At 44.0% G+C, this 17856-nt stretch overlaps 1 protein-coding gene across 11 annotated transcripts in view; it reads left to right on the forward strand.

Annotated features, from left to right (window-relative positions):
* LOC135106437 (uncharacterized) overlaps positions 1–17856 on the forward strand; it is a 188840-nt gene that overhangs the window by 133678 nt on the left and 37306 nt on the right. The window contains exon 3 of one of the 11 annotated variants that reach the window (XM_064015450.1): positions 12622–12715. The exons of the other annotated variants lie outside the window; for them this stretch is intronic. Within the exon in view, the coding sequence (XP_063871520.1) occupies positions 12622–12715 (94 nt within the window). The remainder of the gene's footprint in view (positions 1–12621; positions 12716–17856) is intronic. 11 annotated transcript variants of the gene reach the window in all.

The following is a 17856-nucleotide window of genomic DNA, read 5'->3' on the forward strand; positions in this document are numbered from 1 at the left end:
TCCCTCCATCTGTTTCTGGACATCCTCTTCAGTCACTTGGATTTCCCCCAGACCCATTTCCTCACTCATCTCACTCTGCCACACAAATGTTTTCTCTTTTGTGAATACTGATTGAAAACTCCTGTTCATTATCGCTGCCAATTCAGCCGGATCCTCACACATTTGACCATTCACCTTCAGTCTGCTTATTCCTTCTCTATTTTTTATTTTGCTGTTCACATATCTGAAGAATAGTTTTGGTTCCTCTTTGCATTTGTCCATAACATCTTTCTCATAATTTTTCCTTTCTTCTCTAATAACCCTTACATATTCATTTCTTGTAGTTGTGTAGTTTTGCCATAGCTCCTGCGTGTTTTCCCTTTGCCATCTATTCCATGCCATTTCCCTCTCCTCCCTAGCTATTTCACATCTTCTGTTATACCAATCATTGTTATATCTTCTCTTTGTCTCTACTTTTGGTACATATCTTTTCACTCCCTCTTCATAAATATTGATGAAAGCTTCCCACTTCTTTTGCACATTACTTGCTGTGATAAGTGTACTCCAGTCCGCTTCACCAAAGTATCTCCTCATTTGTTCAAAATTTGACTTACCATAATTAAATTAAATCTGTGTGTGTGTGTGTGTGTGTGTGTGTGTGTGTGTGTGTGTGTGTGTGTGTGTGTGTGTGTGTGTGTGTGTGTGTGTGTGTGTGTGTGTGTGTGTGTGTGTGTGTTGCACACCACCCCCTTCTTTCCTTGTACCTCGTCCCCTTTAGCAGCAGCATGGGAGAGTGTTTTGGCACACTTTCTCATGCAGCTACTACCCAGCAGTTGGAGGGAGTTGACAAAATGAGACATGCTCTAATATTTGAAGGAGACTAAGGCAGGATACTAGTTTACTGGGTCAGTTGCTTTTAAGGGGATAAGGGAGTCATTACTGGCCATATGCCCTGGCCTACTTATGTAGACTAGGAGTCTCCTTAGTAGTCTGCCAGTAAGAGCATTTGTAAATTACACACTGTGTGAATATACATATTGAGCTGGCACAGTGGGCAGTGACTGACTCTCCTGTGTACTTGTGGGGACTCTTTTTGCTGTAGTTACTGGTGTCTTGTTAGTGACCCTATTTTGTCTTAAATGCTACTGCAGGCTGATGCAGTTCAGCTGCAGAGGACCTAAGTAATTAGCCGCATAGTAAACTTTACTCCTTCCTCAGATCATGACAAGGCCTGTCGTCCTGGAGGCAGTAAACTACTCAGCTTGAGGCTATAACACTGTTGGACAGTGGGAGGATTGTCATGGTGGGCAGAAGCTCAATGGGGTATTATACCTCAACCATATACATGTTATATGTATGTTAACTGTTTTTTCCTAGACATGGTTGTCGATTCTTCTGTAGTTGTGGGTGTTAAGTGTTGTTTGGAGTATTTTTTTGTCTGTGGTTCGGTAAAACAGTCTGGCAACCTCAACTTAGTGTGACCTGGTGTTACGACCATTGTGAATAGGGTTCAGGAGTCACAAGGGACCCTGTACACCCATCTGTGAGCCCTGTACTGAGTCCATGTAAGAGAGGGCTCAGTGAAGCTAGTCCAGGTGCAGCAGCTTGATGGAGCTGGGTATTGTGGTTGTAACAAGCTATGGTCTGACCATTTTGAATTGAGCATTTGGGCATTGTCCTCTCCAGGGATTCCCTGACCTGAGGCACTGCCAAACCTTGTACTGGGCCAGTTATCAGATTAGAGTCTATATATCACTGATAACTTCGCTCCCCACAGACCACCCCCCCTTCTCTCTCTCTCTCTCTCTCTCTCTCTCTCTCTCTCTCTCTCTCTCTCTCTCTCTCTCTCTCTCTCTCTCTCTCTCTCTCTCTCTCTCTCTCTCTCTCTCTCTCTCTCCATTGTGAATTTCATTTAAATGTGATAGATTCCCTTTTACATATGATATTTCCCTTAAACTATAATGTTATATTTTTATTTTTTAGTTATGACTTTTTTCCACACCACCATCGAGGTAAAAGTCAAGGTGCATTTTTTTTTTTTTATAGAGGTTTGCCCTGGAGGCCTAATCCTCTCTGATCATTAATCAGATGGCTCTTCATCAGAATTTTCAGCAATGTCAATGATCAGAAAATCCATGAAGTGATCCATCACTATGTCTTGTTGCTCATCTTCCTCTTGAAGGTGTTCAGCATGGGCAACAACTTGCATCCAGTTGTGTGGCATGACGTGACACAGGGCTTCCTTCACCAGATATTTCAAGGCAGCCATTTTAAAGTTATTTTGCTTGGTGATATGTAAGACTTGACCTGAGCCCATATGAGCTTAATGGGGTTGTATTGACAGTGGTAGGGTGGTAACCTCACAACCCTATGGCCTGCCAAGTCTGCAATACTGTCAATGTAATATTTTTTGATGACTGCAAATTTCTTGGTAAGCTCATACAGCTCTGCCTTCAGTAGTTCATCACTGAGCTGGACACCTTTCCTTTCAATCCACTCCTTCAGTTCCACCATCCTCCACAATGAGCTTGGTACTTTCTCTTGTTGCATGGAGTGGTAGGGAGTGTTATCCATGATGATGACGGAGTTTGGTGCAATGTTGGGCAGCAGCTGATTCCTGAACCACTCCTCAAACACCATGGAATTCATATGTTTGTAGTAATCCCTGTCATTTTTTTTTGCCTGGAAGGTCAGTTATGCATTATTGATGAAACCATCACTTGTTCCTCCGTGGAGAATTATGAGATGGGCTCCTTTTCCTGTCAGTGGTTGTACTTCTGTTGTTGCTTCAGATGTGGTGTCAGTCCAGCATTTTCCTATGGTGTAGCTTTGGTTGACCCAGGTCTCATCAAGGAAATTGATGTTTGCCTGGGAAGACTGTGTCAGACACCGCATATCTCTCAAAAATTGGGTACGAGTAGCAACATCACTCCTCTCCACGAGAAATTTGCGGCCATCAACTTTTCTGTATCTGAATCCAGTCTCTTTGATAATCTTCGGTAGAGATTCAGTGCATCCTTTGAAGGAAATATTTTCAGCTTCCATTCTGGCTGGTGGTGCAAGAGGAAGTGACCTGTGAATTAACATGGTCTGTTGGGCTGTGTGACCTCACTCAGTCACCCAATGCTTGGAGGAAATGTTGCCAAGTATTGTGGAGTTTGCAAAAAAACAGTGCAAGTATCATTAAGAAAACATATATTACACTAATTTGCCTCTTTTAGAGCATCACAATGTATATATATACTACAACACTATTTAATTTTACTTCGACAAAATCACCTATCTGCTGGGCGGACATTTCCCATGAGAGAGAGTGCGTCACGCGCTGCCGGCAGTTGTTTGCTGATCGCCGCGTCGGGCAGACACGGTCATTCTGGGTCATACGGTCTCCCAAGTTTTTGCTGTTTTCTTTCAGATAAGGCCACGATACTTGTTACGCAGGTACAGTGCCTTCAACTTCGTTACCCGTTTTTGGGGCGAGTTGTATTATTGGTATATCGGTCTCCACTGACGATGGAACTATGTGGGAAGCTTACGGCTTTGTTCTCCTTATCGCAGTGCGGTAGCCATGTCGGAGCCTGGTGAAGCGTCCTCTGCCTCTCGATCCCCTTCCCCTCCTGCCCCACGTGCCTTCTGTGGGCCTTCTCCTCTCCCTGGGTCCACTGTTCGCCCTCAAGATGACGACGACAGGCACAGGGATCATTCATCTCGTCGCTTGAGTGGGAGGCATGGTTGCGTGAGATTACGTAACAGTGCTGACGCACGTGGTTCCCGCGGCACTTCTCCTGCTCCTCCCCCTTGGTCAGTTGTGTTGGACGCCTTGGCTGATTTGCGGGGTGAAGTGGAGGCCTTGCAGGCAGACAGACGGCAACTACCACCCCCTACTGGGTCGGCGCAGGTGACTGTGGAGGACAGTACTCTGGGGGGCTGGGGTTTGTCGCCTCCTTGTTCTGCCACTTTTTCTGGTTTCTCGGCCAGGATGAGTGAGGGTGAGGCAGTGTCGATGCCTGCCGCCCCTGCTGACAGCACCTTAATTCAGGGCACTAAGGCCTTTGGTCCTTCTGACACGGTGGTTGCTGACATTGACAATAGAGTGGCAGAGATGGTAAACTTTCTCTTTGATAATGGTATGAGAGAGGAGGACTACAAGGCCATGTGTGAGGACGATGTTGTCAAGAGGCCTAATAACTGCCATGCTCTTGCGCCAGTGGAATGCAACCCACAGGTGTTGGAGGCCCTGAAGCTGGATGCCAGGAAGACAGATTTCCGCTTGAAGGAGGTAAATAAGGACATCCTGCGGGCTTCAACCATTATCACCAAATCCTTAGTGGCACTGGATGATTTGGCTGAACAGGAAGGTAACCCCAAGTTGGCACATGAGGTGAGCATGCTAAATGGTGCATTGGCATTGCTAGGCAATGCCAATCACAGGAACAATTTGGCCAGGTGTTTTGTCATGAAACGCGAGATAAACTATAAATATGCTCATCTTTGTTCAGATAAGGTGCCAATTACTCGCTTTCTGTTCGGTGACGATGTGTCCCAGTCTGCCAGACAAATTGAGGAAGCGGAGAAACTGCGGAGTAAGTTCTCGCAGAAAAAGCCTGCCTTTACTAGCAAGTTCGCAGGTAAACGCCCTGGTGGATATTGGAACAAGCCTGCTAGTAGGGGATATTACGCCAGGTTCCAACCCTACGGGTAACAGAGGTATGGCTCCAGGGCTGCCCCACGACTGCCTTCCACTCGTCAGGATGTGGAGCCAAAAAACTCCAAGGGCCGGGGCGGCCGCAGCAGGCAGCCCCAGTAAACTTACAGGCAAGTGCATGTTTTGAAGCTGGCAGACTACACTCTTTCCTGCATGAGTGGCGTAAAATTACCAGTGACCCTGTCATTTTGGATATTGTTCAGCATTGCCACCTTGATATTGATGTCGATAGTGTTCATCCTTTATTTTTTAATGATTTGGAATACAGGTTCAACACTGTGCAACAGGGGATAATTTCTGGAGAGATCAGAAAACTTTTACAGCTTAAAGTCATTAAAGTCACACACAAACAAACTCAGCAGGTTATCTCTCCTATTTTTTTTTTTTTTTTTTTTGCGAGAAAAGAAAAACGGGGAATTTTGCCTGGTTCTTAACTTGGAGAGGTTAAACAAATACATACCATATAAACATTTTAAAATGGAAAATTTTGTACAGGCCATCAGGCTCATCAACCAGGGTGATTTTTTGGCTTCTGTCGATCTCAGGCATGCTTATTATTCTGTTAGGGTTGCAGATGAGCAACAACGATTTTTATGTTTTACATGGCAAGGTGTTATCTATCAATTCACCTGCCTCCCTAATGGCATTTCTGAGGGACCTCGGCTTTTCACCAAACTGATGAAGCCAGTATTTGCTACTTTAAGGCAGGAAGGATACACTATCACCAGCTTTATAGATGACACATTAATTTGCAGTAACTCTTACTCAGGATGTCTTCAGGCGATTCAGGCCACCATTTCTCTGTTGCAGAGGTTAGGCTTTTGTATCAATATGGAGAAGTCTGTTCTCACCCCCACACAATGTATTGAATACCTAGGCAATGTTATTAACACCAAGTTCATGACTGCCTCTTTACCTGAGCGTAGACTAATCAAAATTCGCCAAGGATGTGCAGAACTTTTGTGTAAAGATGTTGCCCCCATTCGAGAGGTGGCCAGGGTGATCGGCCTCATGGTGGCTGCGATCCCAGCAGTGGAGTTAGGTAAACTTCACTACAGGAAGTTGGAGGGGGGAAAAATTGCCGCTTTGAAACAGGAGTATGGTAATTTTGACAGGCCTTTGAATATTACTGCAGACATGAAACTAGACCTTTCCTGGTGGTTAGACAATGTGGACAGACACCACAGACACATTTTTAGGCCAGGTACTGACATCGATTTATTTACTGATGCCTCCAGCCTTGGTTGGGGGGGTCATTTGGGGTGTCAGATTACAAGTGGTACTTGGTCCCTGGATGAAAAGGAGCTTCACATTAACATCCTGGAGATGAAAGCCATTCTATTCTCTTTGCAAGCATTTGAACATGAGCTGGAAGGTAGACATGTTAGAGTTTTTTGTGATAATACCACTGCCATAAACTATGTCAATGAAATGGGAGGCACAAAGTCCAAGTCCTGTAATGATGTTGCTACCCAGATTTGGGATTGGTGTCTGGAACATAACTCATGGGTTACATGCTCGCACATACCGGGGAAGGACAACACCTTGGCTGATGTAGCCTCTCGCAAGATTAATGACAGACATGAGTGGAAACTTGACTCACACATTTTTACTACCTTGTGTAATGTTTTTGGGACACCGTCCATTGATTTATTTGCCTCAAGGCTTAACAAACAGGTTAATACATTCTGTTCGTGGTTGCCAGATCCGGAGGCTAAATATTTTGATGCTTTTTCCTTGGACTGGTCAAACTTTGATTTGTCTTACATTTTCCCCCCATTCTCATTAATTGCTAGGTGCCTTCAGAAGTTACGTGCGGAGCAAGCACGAGGCTGGATGGTGGTTCCTCTGTGGCCGTCCCAGTTTTGGATGGGCATGCTGCTCCAGTTGCTAATAGACTTCCCACGTTTGATAACGAACAGGAGGAATGTTCTAACACACCCGTCCACAACAGATCCACACCCCATCATGTCCCACACGAGGCTCATGGCATGCCTTCTGTCAGGGAAAACTTGCAGAAACGAGGAGTTTCGCCAGCGGCTGCGGACATCATACTTGCCTCCTGGAAACCAGGTACTGAGAGGCAATACTGCCCACATGTCCAGAGGTGGTCGTTGTTTTGTGGTAGACGGAATGTCGATCCCACCTCTCCAACTGTAGGTCACATTGTAAATTTTTTGACGGAAACCTTTGACAGGGGTGTGGGTTATGAGTGTGTGAACACTGCGAGGGGTGCCCTGTCTTCTCTCGGCATTGTGGTGGACGGATGCAGGGCAGGAAATCACCCTTTGGTCATCCAATTCATGAGAGGGGTTTTCAATCTTAGAACTCCTCAGCTCAGGTACACTGACACTTGGGACGTCCAACCTGTCTTAGAGCAACTAAGGTCCATGTTCCCCTTACATGCATTAACCCTTAAAGAATTAACGCTAAAATTGGTTATGATGATGGCCTTAACTCAAGCTGCCAGAATTCAAACTTTACAACTACTGTTAATCAGAGACATGCTCATTAATGAACACTCCATTTCAGTACAGTTGGGGGGCACTCTTAAACAATCCAGACCAAATTTTAACATCAACAGGGTCACATTCCATCGTTACCCTAAGGATCCACGATTATGTGTCTGTAGCACTCTCCTGAGGTACATTGATGTGACTAAAGAGCTTAGACAGGATGAGATGCACCCTGATGCCAGGCTCCTCATTAGCTTCATAAAACCCCACAAATCAGTTTCCAAAGACACTATTGCCCGTTGGTCAGGACCATTCTCCGCATGTCCGGCATAGACATCTCAAAGTTTTCCGCTGGTAGTGTGCGGCCAGCAGCAGCTTCAAAAGCTGGAGTGGCGGCTGTCCCTGTCGCATGCATTATGGCTAAGGCGGGCTGGTCTAGGGAATCTACCTTTGCAAAATATTATAATAAGAACATTGTGGCTGCTTCTGACCTCTTTCAGGATGCAGTGCTAGAATAAGATATGATTTGGGTTTGTTGCTGCACTCCAGTGTTGCAGTACATGGATATTTTAAGTATTTAGTATCTAGTACCTTAGGTTTACCTTATGATGTGAACTGTTACCATATTTCAACATTGTTTTGTAGATTGGATTAAGTTGGATGCAATGTACCTTATTTTATACACCAATTGTATGATTGTCTCATGTACAAGATCCTTCCATGGAATAATAGTTATAGTACTGTTTCTTGTGGGGCATTTCCTTTTCCTCTCCACTATTGCATCCTCCCTCGTCATCCACATGGCTTCAAAGCCTCATGGGAAATGTCCGCCCAGCAGATAGGTGATTTTGCCGAAGTAAAATTAACAAAGTACACGAGACTTACCGTAGGTCAGTTGAAGTGCACTTCTAATTTTTCGAGGCAAATCACCTCTGCTGGTGCGGAGATTTCACATGCCCTCCTCTCCCTCCCTACCTTAAGCTCTACAGGTTACTTAATTTCCTAATTGGTTCATCATGTGGATGTCGAGTCCTTGCTTTAAAGTCTGCCGGCAGCGCGTGACGCACTCTCTCTCATGTGAAATCTCCGCACCAGCAGAGGTGATTTGCCTCGAAAAATTAGAAGTACACTTCAACTGACCTACGGTAAGTCTCGTGTACTTTGTTAATTTTAATGTAAGAAACGCCTGACATGAGGTGTGTCTTGGTGTAAGTGTGGCAGTGCCGCAGACTGGGGAACCTCGGAAAGGACAACGCCCAAACGCTCAATTCAAAATGGTCAGACCATAGTTTCTTGCCAGCCCACCTCCCCCTGGTTTCATTGTAGGCATGAGCAGTGATCCTGCCAGTTGCAGATGCATGTGTTCCACCTGCCACAGGGTTATTCCAAGTGCTGCCCATGACTCTCATTCTGTATGTATCATTTGTCATTTTTGTTTTTTGCTCAGTGGATTTGCATTATCATTATCACTTTTGAGTAGCTCATAAACTTCTTGGGAGCTTTCTCCATGACTCATAATATATTGATGCACTAGGAGTACTCATAACATGATGTGAACTTTTCTGCATTACTCATAAGCTTGATGTGAACTTTTCTGCATTACTCATAAGGCTTATGAGCTACTCTTTGAAGGTTTTTGAGCTGCATCCATAACAGACTTATGACCTTTTCTACATACTACTTCAGATGTCACACCCAAATCTACATGTCCCCTAAGGACATGGCATGGCAGTGCAAGCAGTCACATCCTACAGTGGCAGGTCCAGCCAGCCAGTTTCCCACACTGTACCTGGATCACCAGTCCCCACGGGATGTGGCAGTGAAGACAGAGGACACAATTAGGAAACTATACTATCTGACCCCAGTCCCAGTCTCAGGGCCCAGGGTGAGGCCTGGCTCACAAGTGGTGCCAGGATATGAGATATTGTTCATCATGTCCTGCCACTGTAGCCATTGGAGGATATTAGGGTTGAGACAGCAGTGGGGCCTACTCCTTTGTCCTCATTTTTCATCTGCTACTGTCACCCCTCTCCGTGTCATCCTTTTAGCCAATGCCTTTCCTCTGCTAATGTAGCAGGTGGCCACCCTCTGCAGGTAGCATGCTCCCAGTTGTTGTATGGGATACATGTTGCACCAGGGGTGACAGAGGAGGGGCATGCTTGACCAAGGCAACATTAATGACATGAGTCATGCATGTCCTGAAGAACAGGAGCACCTGGTGCGACAGACCGTGACAGAGTAATGTCAGCTGGAGTCTCCTGATTTTGGACATCCGTGTTCATTGGCCTCATCTCTAGCAACATTGCATCAAGTGGGTGCCAACATTTCACTTGATTTGGGAAGGAAAGCGCAGGACTTAGAGTCTTCAGCTCCCACAGCAGACTTCCACGAGTTTTTGCAGTTCCTTTCCCAATGTTTTCCAGGTGCAATGGTAGAATATGAAAAGGTTTGCATTGCCTTCACCACGGGACTAGCCCTTGCCGACAAGAAGATGCTTGTTTTCACGCTTCCCCTAACTGACATTGTCACATGGAACAAAGCCATTGAGGCACTGGGAAAGGGGGGCCAATCTGCAGGACATCTGTCCCTTTGCCTGTCCAGGAGATTTCACCAGCCACACCTGGATCAAGCAGCCAAGGTTAACAAGAGCATTCTTATGGCCATACCCCTTAAGGCAAAGGAACCCTTTATGAGGATGAAACAGGCAGACATGGCATGCCTGGTTGACTGCCATTAGGAGAATGCAGGATTTGTATGGCATGGGTGCTTGGAAGTCTTTCATGCCTTTGTGAGACTTCTTCCTTCCTTCTGCACTCAAAGGCCTTTCATGATCATGCCTTTTGCTCCATGCAGTTGGCCATGTTAGATACTGTAATGGATTCCACCACTGCTCTTGCAGATGCCAAGATCCTATTTAGGGATTCCCTCCTGGTGAGTCCCCCATGGATTCCCATCTTTTTGATGGGAAGTTGTGAAGGGGGTCATCAAGGCTATGAAGGATGACACTGCCTTATCAATCCAACAACAGGCTCTGAGGATATTAGCCAAGCCTAATCCCCATGTCAGCACACCCCTGGTCGAATGGGGGCCTCGGCCTTCAATGTTGGGGTACTCTAGACCTACCTTCCCAGTCTTTTCATTCTCCTCTCAGCAAAGAGAGCAGAAGAAACCAGGGGCCCAGAAGTGCCTGGCCTTGGGTTCCATGTTGTATAGCCAGTCTCAAGCCAAGAGGGATTGTTTTTTTTGCTGTTGATTCCCTTGACACCAGCCACCATCACTGCCATTTGTCTGGCCCATCACATCTTGCAGTGGTGGGAGATAGGTGCAGAGATATGGGTTTTGTCAGTCCTGAGTGACAGGTACAGGATCCCCTTTGCCTGTTGTCCCCCTCTCCCCTACTTTTCTTCCATTCAGGCTGTACCTGGTCGGGTTGGAAAGGTTTATAGCCCTCAACCAGGAGGTCTGGTGTTTGTGAGACTTAGGTGCAACAGAACCAGCACCCAGGGATCTGGTGTTCTTCAATCTCTTGTTTGTGATGCCCAAGGCCACAGGGTCTTTTTTGCTTGATCCTGGATTTATCATAGGTTAATGAGTTTGTTCACACCATCCATTTCAAGATGGAGACAGTGAGGTGAGTGATGGCAGCTATACAACACAATGGCTGGATGGCCTCCCTGGAGTTAAAGGATGCATACCTGCAGGTTCCTGTTCATTGGGAGAACAGGAAATTTCTGCATTTCTCTTAATAGGAGGTGGCCTTGTACCTTGTTCTGTACCTTGTGCTTCGGCCTATCGATGGCCCTGTAAGTTTTCACAAGGGTCATGGCACCTGTCTTGATGGAGTTTCACCATTGGGGCTTCTGTCTGCTCTGTAACTTTGACAATTGACTAGTTCTGGTGGGATTGGAGTGGAAGGCCAAGGAGACAATCCAGGAATTACTCATCCTTTGTCAGAGGTTTGGCATTGTTCCCAACCTAGAAAATTCCAGTCTCTCTCTCCAATTCAGACTGACTTTCTTGGGGGTGGCTATCCACTCTTGCTCATATCTGGACAATCTGCAGATCTAGCTTGAGTTGTTCCTCAGCTCCAGTTGCCCTCCAGCCACAGAGTAGTTAACCTTGCTCAGGCATATGTCTTCTCTGTGTTACCTCAGTCCAGGAGTAAGGCACCATATGAGAAGGCTACAAATGCAGCTCAACCAGTCATGCAATAGAAATTTGCACACCCCAGACTTCCCAATAATGTGGGACTCAGAGATTACTCAGGACATTCACTGGTGGCATTTGTAGGAGAGTCTCATGGTGGCCCAACCACTCCAGACGGCGGTTCTGGAGTCCTTTCTGCAAGCTTCAACAAGTGGATTTGGGGAAAGGTGGAGGCTGGCCTTCACATCAATCTTCTGGAAATCAGAGCCATTTTTCTGGGTCTTCAGTGGTTCGAGAGAAGCCTATAACACAGCATGGTTGCTCTTTTCTTGGACAACTCCATGGCACTTGCCTACCTGGCCAAGGAAGGGGGCACTCATTCCATCTTGAATAAAGAGGCCCAGGTCATCCTAGCCTGGACTGAGTCTGGTGACGCAGTTCATCAGAGGGTTGTCAAGCGTTCTGGCAGATTGTCTCGGCAGGCATTGTCAGATCATCTCCATAGCGTGGACTCTACATCAGGTGTGCAACCAGCTGTGGAAACTTTTGGGTATGTCCCGTATTTGCCACCCATTTAAATTTCTGTTTACCAAATTTTGTCTCTCTGTTCTGGGATCCCATGGCTATCATGATAGATGCCTTTCTGTACCAATAGGATCACCAGAAAATGTATGACTTTCTGCCTTTTCCTCTGGTCAGGAAGATTTTGAACAAACTTCTGGTGTCAAAGGGGCCTTTTCTCACCTTGATCAGCTTTTTTTGGCCGAGATGGAAATGGTTTCCCAATCTTTGTAAGGCAATGACGGACTTATCAAGGTGCCTACCTCCCCGTCCTGACCTATTACGCCAACCACGTGTACGTCAATTCTTCCACGATTCCCACACGTTTCCTGTAGTCACATGGCAACTGTCCAGTGAGTCCTTCACCACAAGACTTTTTCTAAGGGAGGCTTGCAGTACCTGGCTCAGTCTCGGTGATCTTTCATTATTGTGAATTACCAGGTTAAATGGAGGAGATAAATGGAGTGGTGTAAACAGACAGGGCACATCATTTCTCACCCTGTGGTTCCTGAGTTTGCTAACTTCTTACTGTACTTGAAACAGGAGTGCAATTTGTTGTCTTCGGTGACTAAAGGTTACAGGTTTATGCTCAGTAGTGTTTCCCATCTCCAGCGGTGTGACCTATCTAGGAAGCCAGTCCTCCAAGAGTTGATCAGATAATCTTCTAGGAAGGGTTTTAGGTCTTGGGATGGACCCCCTTCCTAGAATGTGGATGTGGTCCTTAAAGCTTTGAGTAAGTCTCCATTTGAACTTCTGCATTGGGCTTCTTTCCAGGACCTATCAAAAAAGGCTCTTTTCCTGGTGGGCTTCATGATGGTCAAGAGAGCTAGGGAGCTGCAGGCCATGTCATTTTCAACTGCTACACAGGGTAATGATTTACTTCTCTCTTATCTTCCAGACTTCATTGCCAAGACATAGACAGAGGAATTTAGTACCTTGGGAGTTTCATCTTCATAGTCTCTCCTCCATTGTGGGTCTGAGGTAGAAGGAACATAAGCTCTGTTCTGTTAGGACATTGTCCCACTTCTTGCAGGTAACAGCATCGTCTTCTTGCCATTGACAGCTTTTCATCTCTGTTAAAGATCAGTCAAGACCAATGTCAAAGGAGGCTTTCTTATTCTTCCTCAGAGAAACCACTCAGGAGGCTCATCAGGTCTTGGGGAAGAATTGGGAGCCTTGCAGAAAATCAGAGCACATGATATTAGAGCTTTTGCCACATCCATATTGTTCTGGAGTAACAGACCCATCTCAGCCATTTTGGAGGCGACAAGTAGGAAGATTCATTCAGTCTTCACAGACCACCACCTCAAAAAAATTAAATGCCAGGATGGTGACATCTTTGACTTAGGCCCAATACTGGCTGCCAGTGATGTGATCTACTTTTTCCTCTCAGGGGGGGTTTGCCTAGTCTCAGGGTTCTTCACCTTGCAAGGCCTTTACCTGCACTCCCTTTGCTTTGGGTTTAAGTCCATGGTGTAGCACTAGGCGTATCCTGGTTGGGCATCCCAGCACACTGCTTCCTGAGGCAAAGCACAAGTTGATAACTGGGGCAGTGTTTTATGTTTGTGGACGATTCACCCTCTTTGCACACACGTTTTCCATCTATGGGCATGATCGTCTGCCTTAATGTTGCATTCAGCCTAAGCTATGTGTGATGCTGGTTTTATGTGAACCAAATAGTATTTATAATTCTAAAATACTGTATTTGCAGGTGCATTAGACACACCTCTGTATAAGACACATCCCTATTTTACAAGGATGTTTTGTGGAAAAAATTTATTATATTTCATCATAAAGTTATTGAAAAAAAATTGTAGTGTGTGTGTGTGTGTGTGTGTGTGTGTGTGTGTGTGTGTGTGTGTGTGTGTGTGTGTGTGTGTGTGTGTGTGAGAGAGAGAGAGAGAGAGAGAGAGAGAGAGAGAGAGAGAGAGAGAGAGAGAGAGAGAGAGAATTTCATTAGTAGTAATATTATTAGTAACAATATTTGTGTTTAGTGTACTACTGTTTCAACTCCACACCTAAAGGCCTAGGCTTACTGGCCTAGGTACGAGTATCTGTACTATGGGTGCATTAGATCCATAGTGATTATTAGATACTTTTTTTCAAGAAAAAAGTGCATCTAATGTGCTGGAAAATATGGTACATTTTTTTCACTTATCCACATCACACATAGCAAGTAGCCCACTCCCCTCCCCTCTTCATGCCTTCCATTACAAACACTGGAGTGTGCATGTGCAGTCAAGATGCAGGCACGGCAGCACATTCAATTTGAATTTTTTTGTTATCCTTTTGTGCTGTGGGCCTGATTCGCGTATGGAACTAAGCCTAAGCTATGTTTGATGCAGGTTAATGAAAAAAAATTTATTTTAGAATTAAAAATACTTTTCAGAGAAGATGGTGATAAGCTAATAGATATAACCAAAGGAGATTGGCTGAAAAGTTCAAATCATCAAAGGCAGATGAAATGTATCCCAGAGTATTAAAAGACTGCAAAGATGTTATTGAACTGCTGGTTGATATCTTTTAGATATCATCAGATCCAGAAAAGGCACTACTGATGTGCAGGAAAGTGAATTTAGTTTTCATTTTTAAGAAAGGACACAAGATGTTAATGTTGAGCCACTTGCCAGTCAGCCTTACTTCAATTACAGGTAAAATAATAGAGTTTGTAACTGTAAAGGAAATTAGGGATCATTTAGACAGACATAGTTTGATAACAGATTCACAGCATGACTTCACAAAGGGAAAGTCATGCCTTAGGAATGTGTTGAGTTTTATAGTGAAATCTGTTAGACACCAGATAATGAGGATGATTAAAACATAATAAAGCTGAACTTAGTAAGGCATTCAACAAGGTCCATCCAAAGCCTCTTGAATAAATAAGTTTATGGTGCATGGGATGGATGGCAAAGTTTTAGGCAGGATAAAATCATGGTTATGTGATAATAACATAGTTACAATTAATGGTTCCAAATATGAGTGTGGACAAGTCATTTGTGGAGTACCACAAGTATGAGGAACCTCATTATTTTTCATATACATTAATGATCTAGATAATAGGATTAGTAACAATATTAGTAAATTTGCAGATAATGCAAAGATAAGTTGATTAAATTAGATTCTGGTGCAGTTTCCCTGTAGACAGACTTGGATCAAATTGAACAAATGAACAGAGAGATGGCAAATACAATTTAATATTAACAAATGTAAAGTGCTTACCATTGGAAGAAGAAATCTACACAATAAAGAATAATGTTCTTGTAAGATCAGAGTACAAAAAAAAGATTTGCCAGTCATAGTGAGCTCTAATCTCCTTCAGAGAAAAGATTGCATAGAGGCCACAAATAAAGCATAATATGTATTATGACTTTAGGACTATTATGACTTTTATTATTATTAAAAGTATTACAAAAGTATTATTATTATAAAGTATTATAAAAGCTTTTGATATATGTAAGGTAACAGCAAAAGTTTCAACCAAAGTCTTAAAGAGGATGACCAAGACTCAGTAAGGAAAGCCAGAGGATCACCAGTTGAGCAGCCTTGATGGAACCTATACTGGCGATCAGATAGAAGGTTGTGAAGTGATAGATGTTTAAAAATCTTCCTGTTGAGGATAGATTAAAAAACTTTAGTTAGGCAGAAAATTAAAGCAATAGGATAGTAGTTTGAGGGATTAGAACAGTCACCCTTTTTTAGGAACAGACTGAATGTAGGCAAACTTCCAGCAAGAAGGAAAGGTAGATGTTGACAGATAAAGTTGAAAGAGTTTGACTAGGCAAGATGCAAGCATGGAGACACAGTTTTGAAGAACAACAGGAGGGACCCCATCATGTTCATAAGCCTTCTGAGGGTTTAGGCCAGTGAGGGTATGGAAAACATCATTGCGAAGAATTTTAATAAGTAGCATGAAGTAATCAGAGAGTGGAGGAGAGGGAGGAACAAGCCCTGAATTATCCAAGGTAGAGTTTTTTGCAAAGATTGGAACGAAGAGTTCAGCTTTAGAGATCAATGTGATAGCAGTGGTGCAATTTGGTTGAAATAAAGGAAGGAAAGAAGAAGAAGCAAGGTTATTGCTGATGTTTTTTGCCAGAGGTCACGAGGGGAGTTGGATCTTGAAAGATTTTGACACTTTCTATTAATGAAGGAGTTTTTGGCTAGTTGGAGAACAGACTTGGCATGGTTCCGGGCAGAATTATAAAGTGCATGAGATTCTGGCGATGGAAGGCTCAAGTACCTTTTTGTGGCCCACCTCTCTATCATGTATAGCACAAGAACAGGCTATATTAAACCAAGCTTTGGAAGGTTTAGGTTGAGAAAAAGAGTGAGGAATGTACACTTCCATGCCAGACACTACCACCTCTGTTATGTCCTTGGCACACAGAGACAGGTCTCTGACACAGAAGCAGTAGTCATTCTAAGGAAATTCAACATAATACCTCTTCAGGTCCTCACAACTAGCAGAGGCAAAATGCCAGAGGCACCTCTGCTTAGAGGGTTCCTGAGGAGGGATTGGAGCAACAGGACAAGACACAGATATGAGATTGTGATTGGAGGAGCCCAACAGAGAAGAGAGGGTAACAGCATAAGCAGGATTAGAGGTTAGGAAAAGGTCAAGAATGTTGGGCATATCTCCAAGACTGTCAAGAATACAAGTATAGTGTTGCACCAATTGCTCTAGGTCATGGATTATAGCAAAGTTAAAGGCTATTTCACCAGGATGGTCAATGAAGGGAGAGGAAAGCCAAAGCTGGCAGTGAACACTGAAGTCTCCAAGAATGGAGATCTCCACAAAAGGGAAGAGAATCAGAATGTGCTCCACTTTGGAAGTTAAGTAGTCAAAGAATTTCTTATAGTCAGAGGAGTTAGGTGAGAGGTATACAGCACAGATAAATTTAGTTTGAGAGTGACTCTGTACTTGTAGCCAGATGGTGGAAAACTTGGAAGATTCAAGAGTGTGGGCATGAGAGCAGGTTACGTCTTTGGGCACATAAACACAACATACAGATTTGGATTGAAAATGAGGATAAAGAAAGTAGGAGGGAACAAAATAGGGGCTACTGTCAGTTGCCTCAGATGCCTGTGTATCAGTGAGGAAAAGAAGATGAGGTTTAAGAGAGGAGAGTTGGTGTCCTACAAATTGGAAATTAGATCTAATACTGTGAATGTTGCAGAAGTTAATGAAGAAAAGTTCAGTGGGGGGAGGGGGGAGGATGTCAAGACACTTAGGGTCAATACCAGAAGAGCAGTCTGACCTGGGGATATTTGTGGTCCCCTCCCCAGATGGGGACTCTGAGGCTGGTGAAGTTGCCATGATAATTTTGAATTTTGATGAGACGTGTAGTTGCCATGATAATTTTGAATTTTGAGTGAAGGGTGTGTGTGTAATTAGGTGCTTGTAGTTTTGTGTGAAGGAAGGGAGTTGTCTTTAGAAGGTAGGTTGTGACTGCGCCTTTGTGTTGTGAGACACACAGAGAAACATTCAGTGAGGTCGCAGCTGGGTTTAATGATAAGTTTACAGCACCTCCCTGATACAGTGCTTTAGACTTCACTGGGGATAATCATCATTTCAGCAGGTGTCTACTGTCTCCTCCAGTATGGGTCTCTTAAAATCAGTACAGAGGGGAATAACTAATACAAGGGATGAGAGGTACTCCTTTTGAAATGATATTGAAGCTTTTGAATTTATTTTCCTTAGAGTGTTATAGGTTAAGAGTAGATCTGATAGACACCTTTAAGTGGTATAAAGAACAAGAGTGATGTAAAGAAAATTCTCATAGTCAGTAATTAGGCCAGGATAAGATGTAACCTAAAGAAAAAAATCATAGGAAAGAAAGCATTGGTTCTCAAATAGTGTTGGATGAATTTAATAGACTTAGGTTGTTAGTGTTGTGCTATTAGGGAGATTTAAAAAAGATTACACAAATGAGGATGATAGGTGAAAATAGGTAGGAATATATTTTACAGGGACTACCACATGTAGGATTGAACTTCCTTTATTTTATTATG

This window comes from Scylla paramamosain, chromosome 13, assembly GCF_035594125.1.
Source record: "Scylla paramamosain isolate STU-SP2022 chromosome 13, ASM3559412v1, whole genome shotgun sequence".
Lineage (NCBI taxonomy): Eukaryota > Metazoa > Arthropoda > Malacostraca > Decapoda > Portunidae > Scylla > Scylla paramamosain.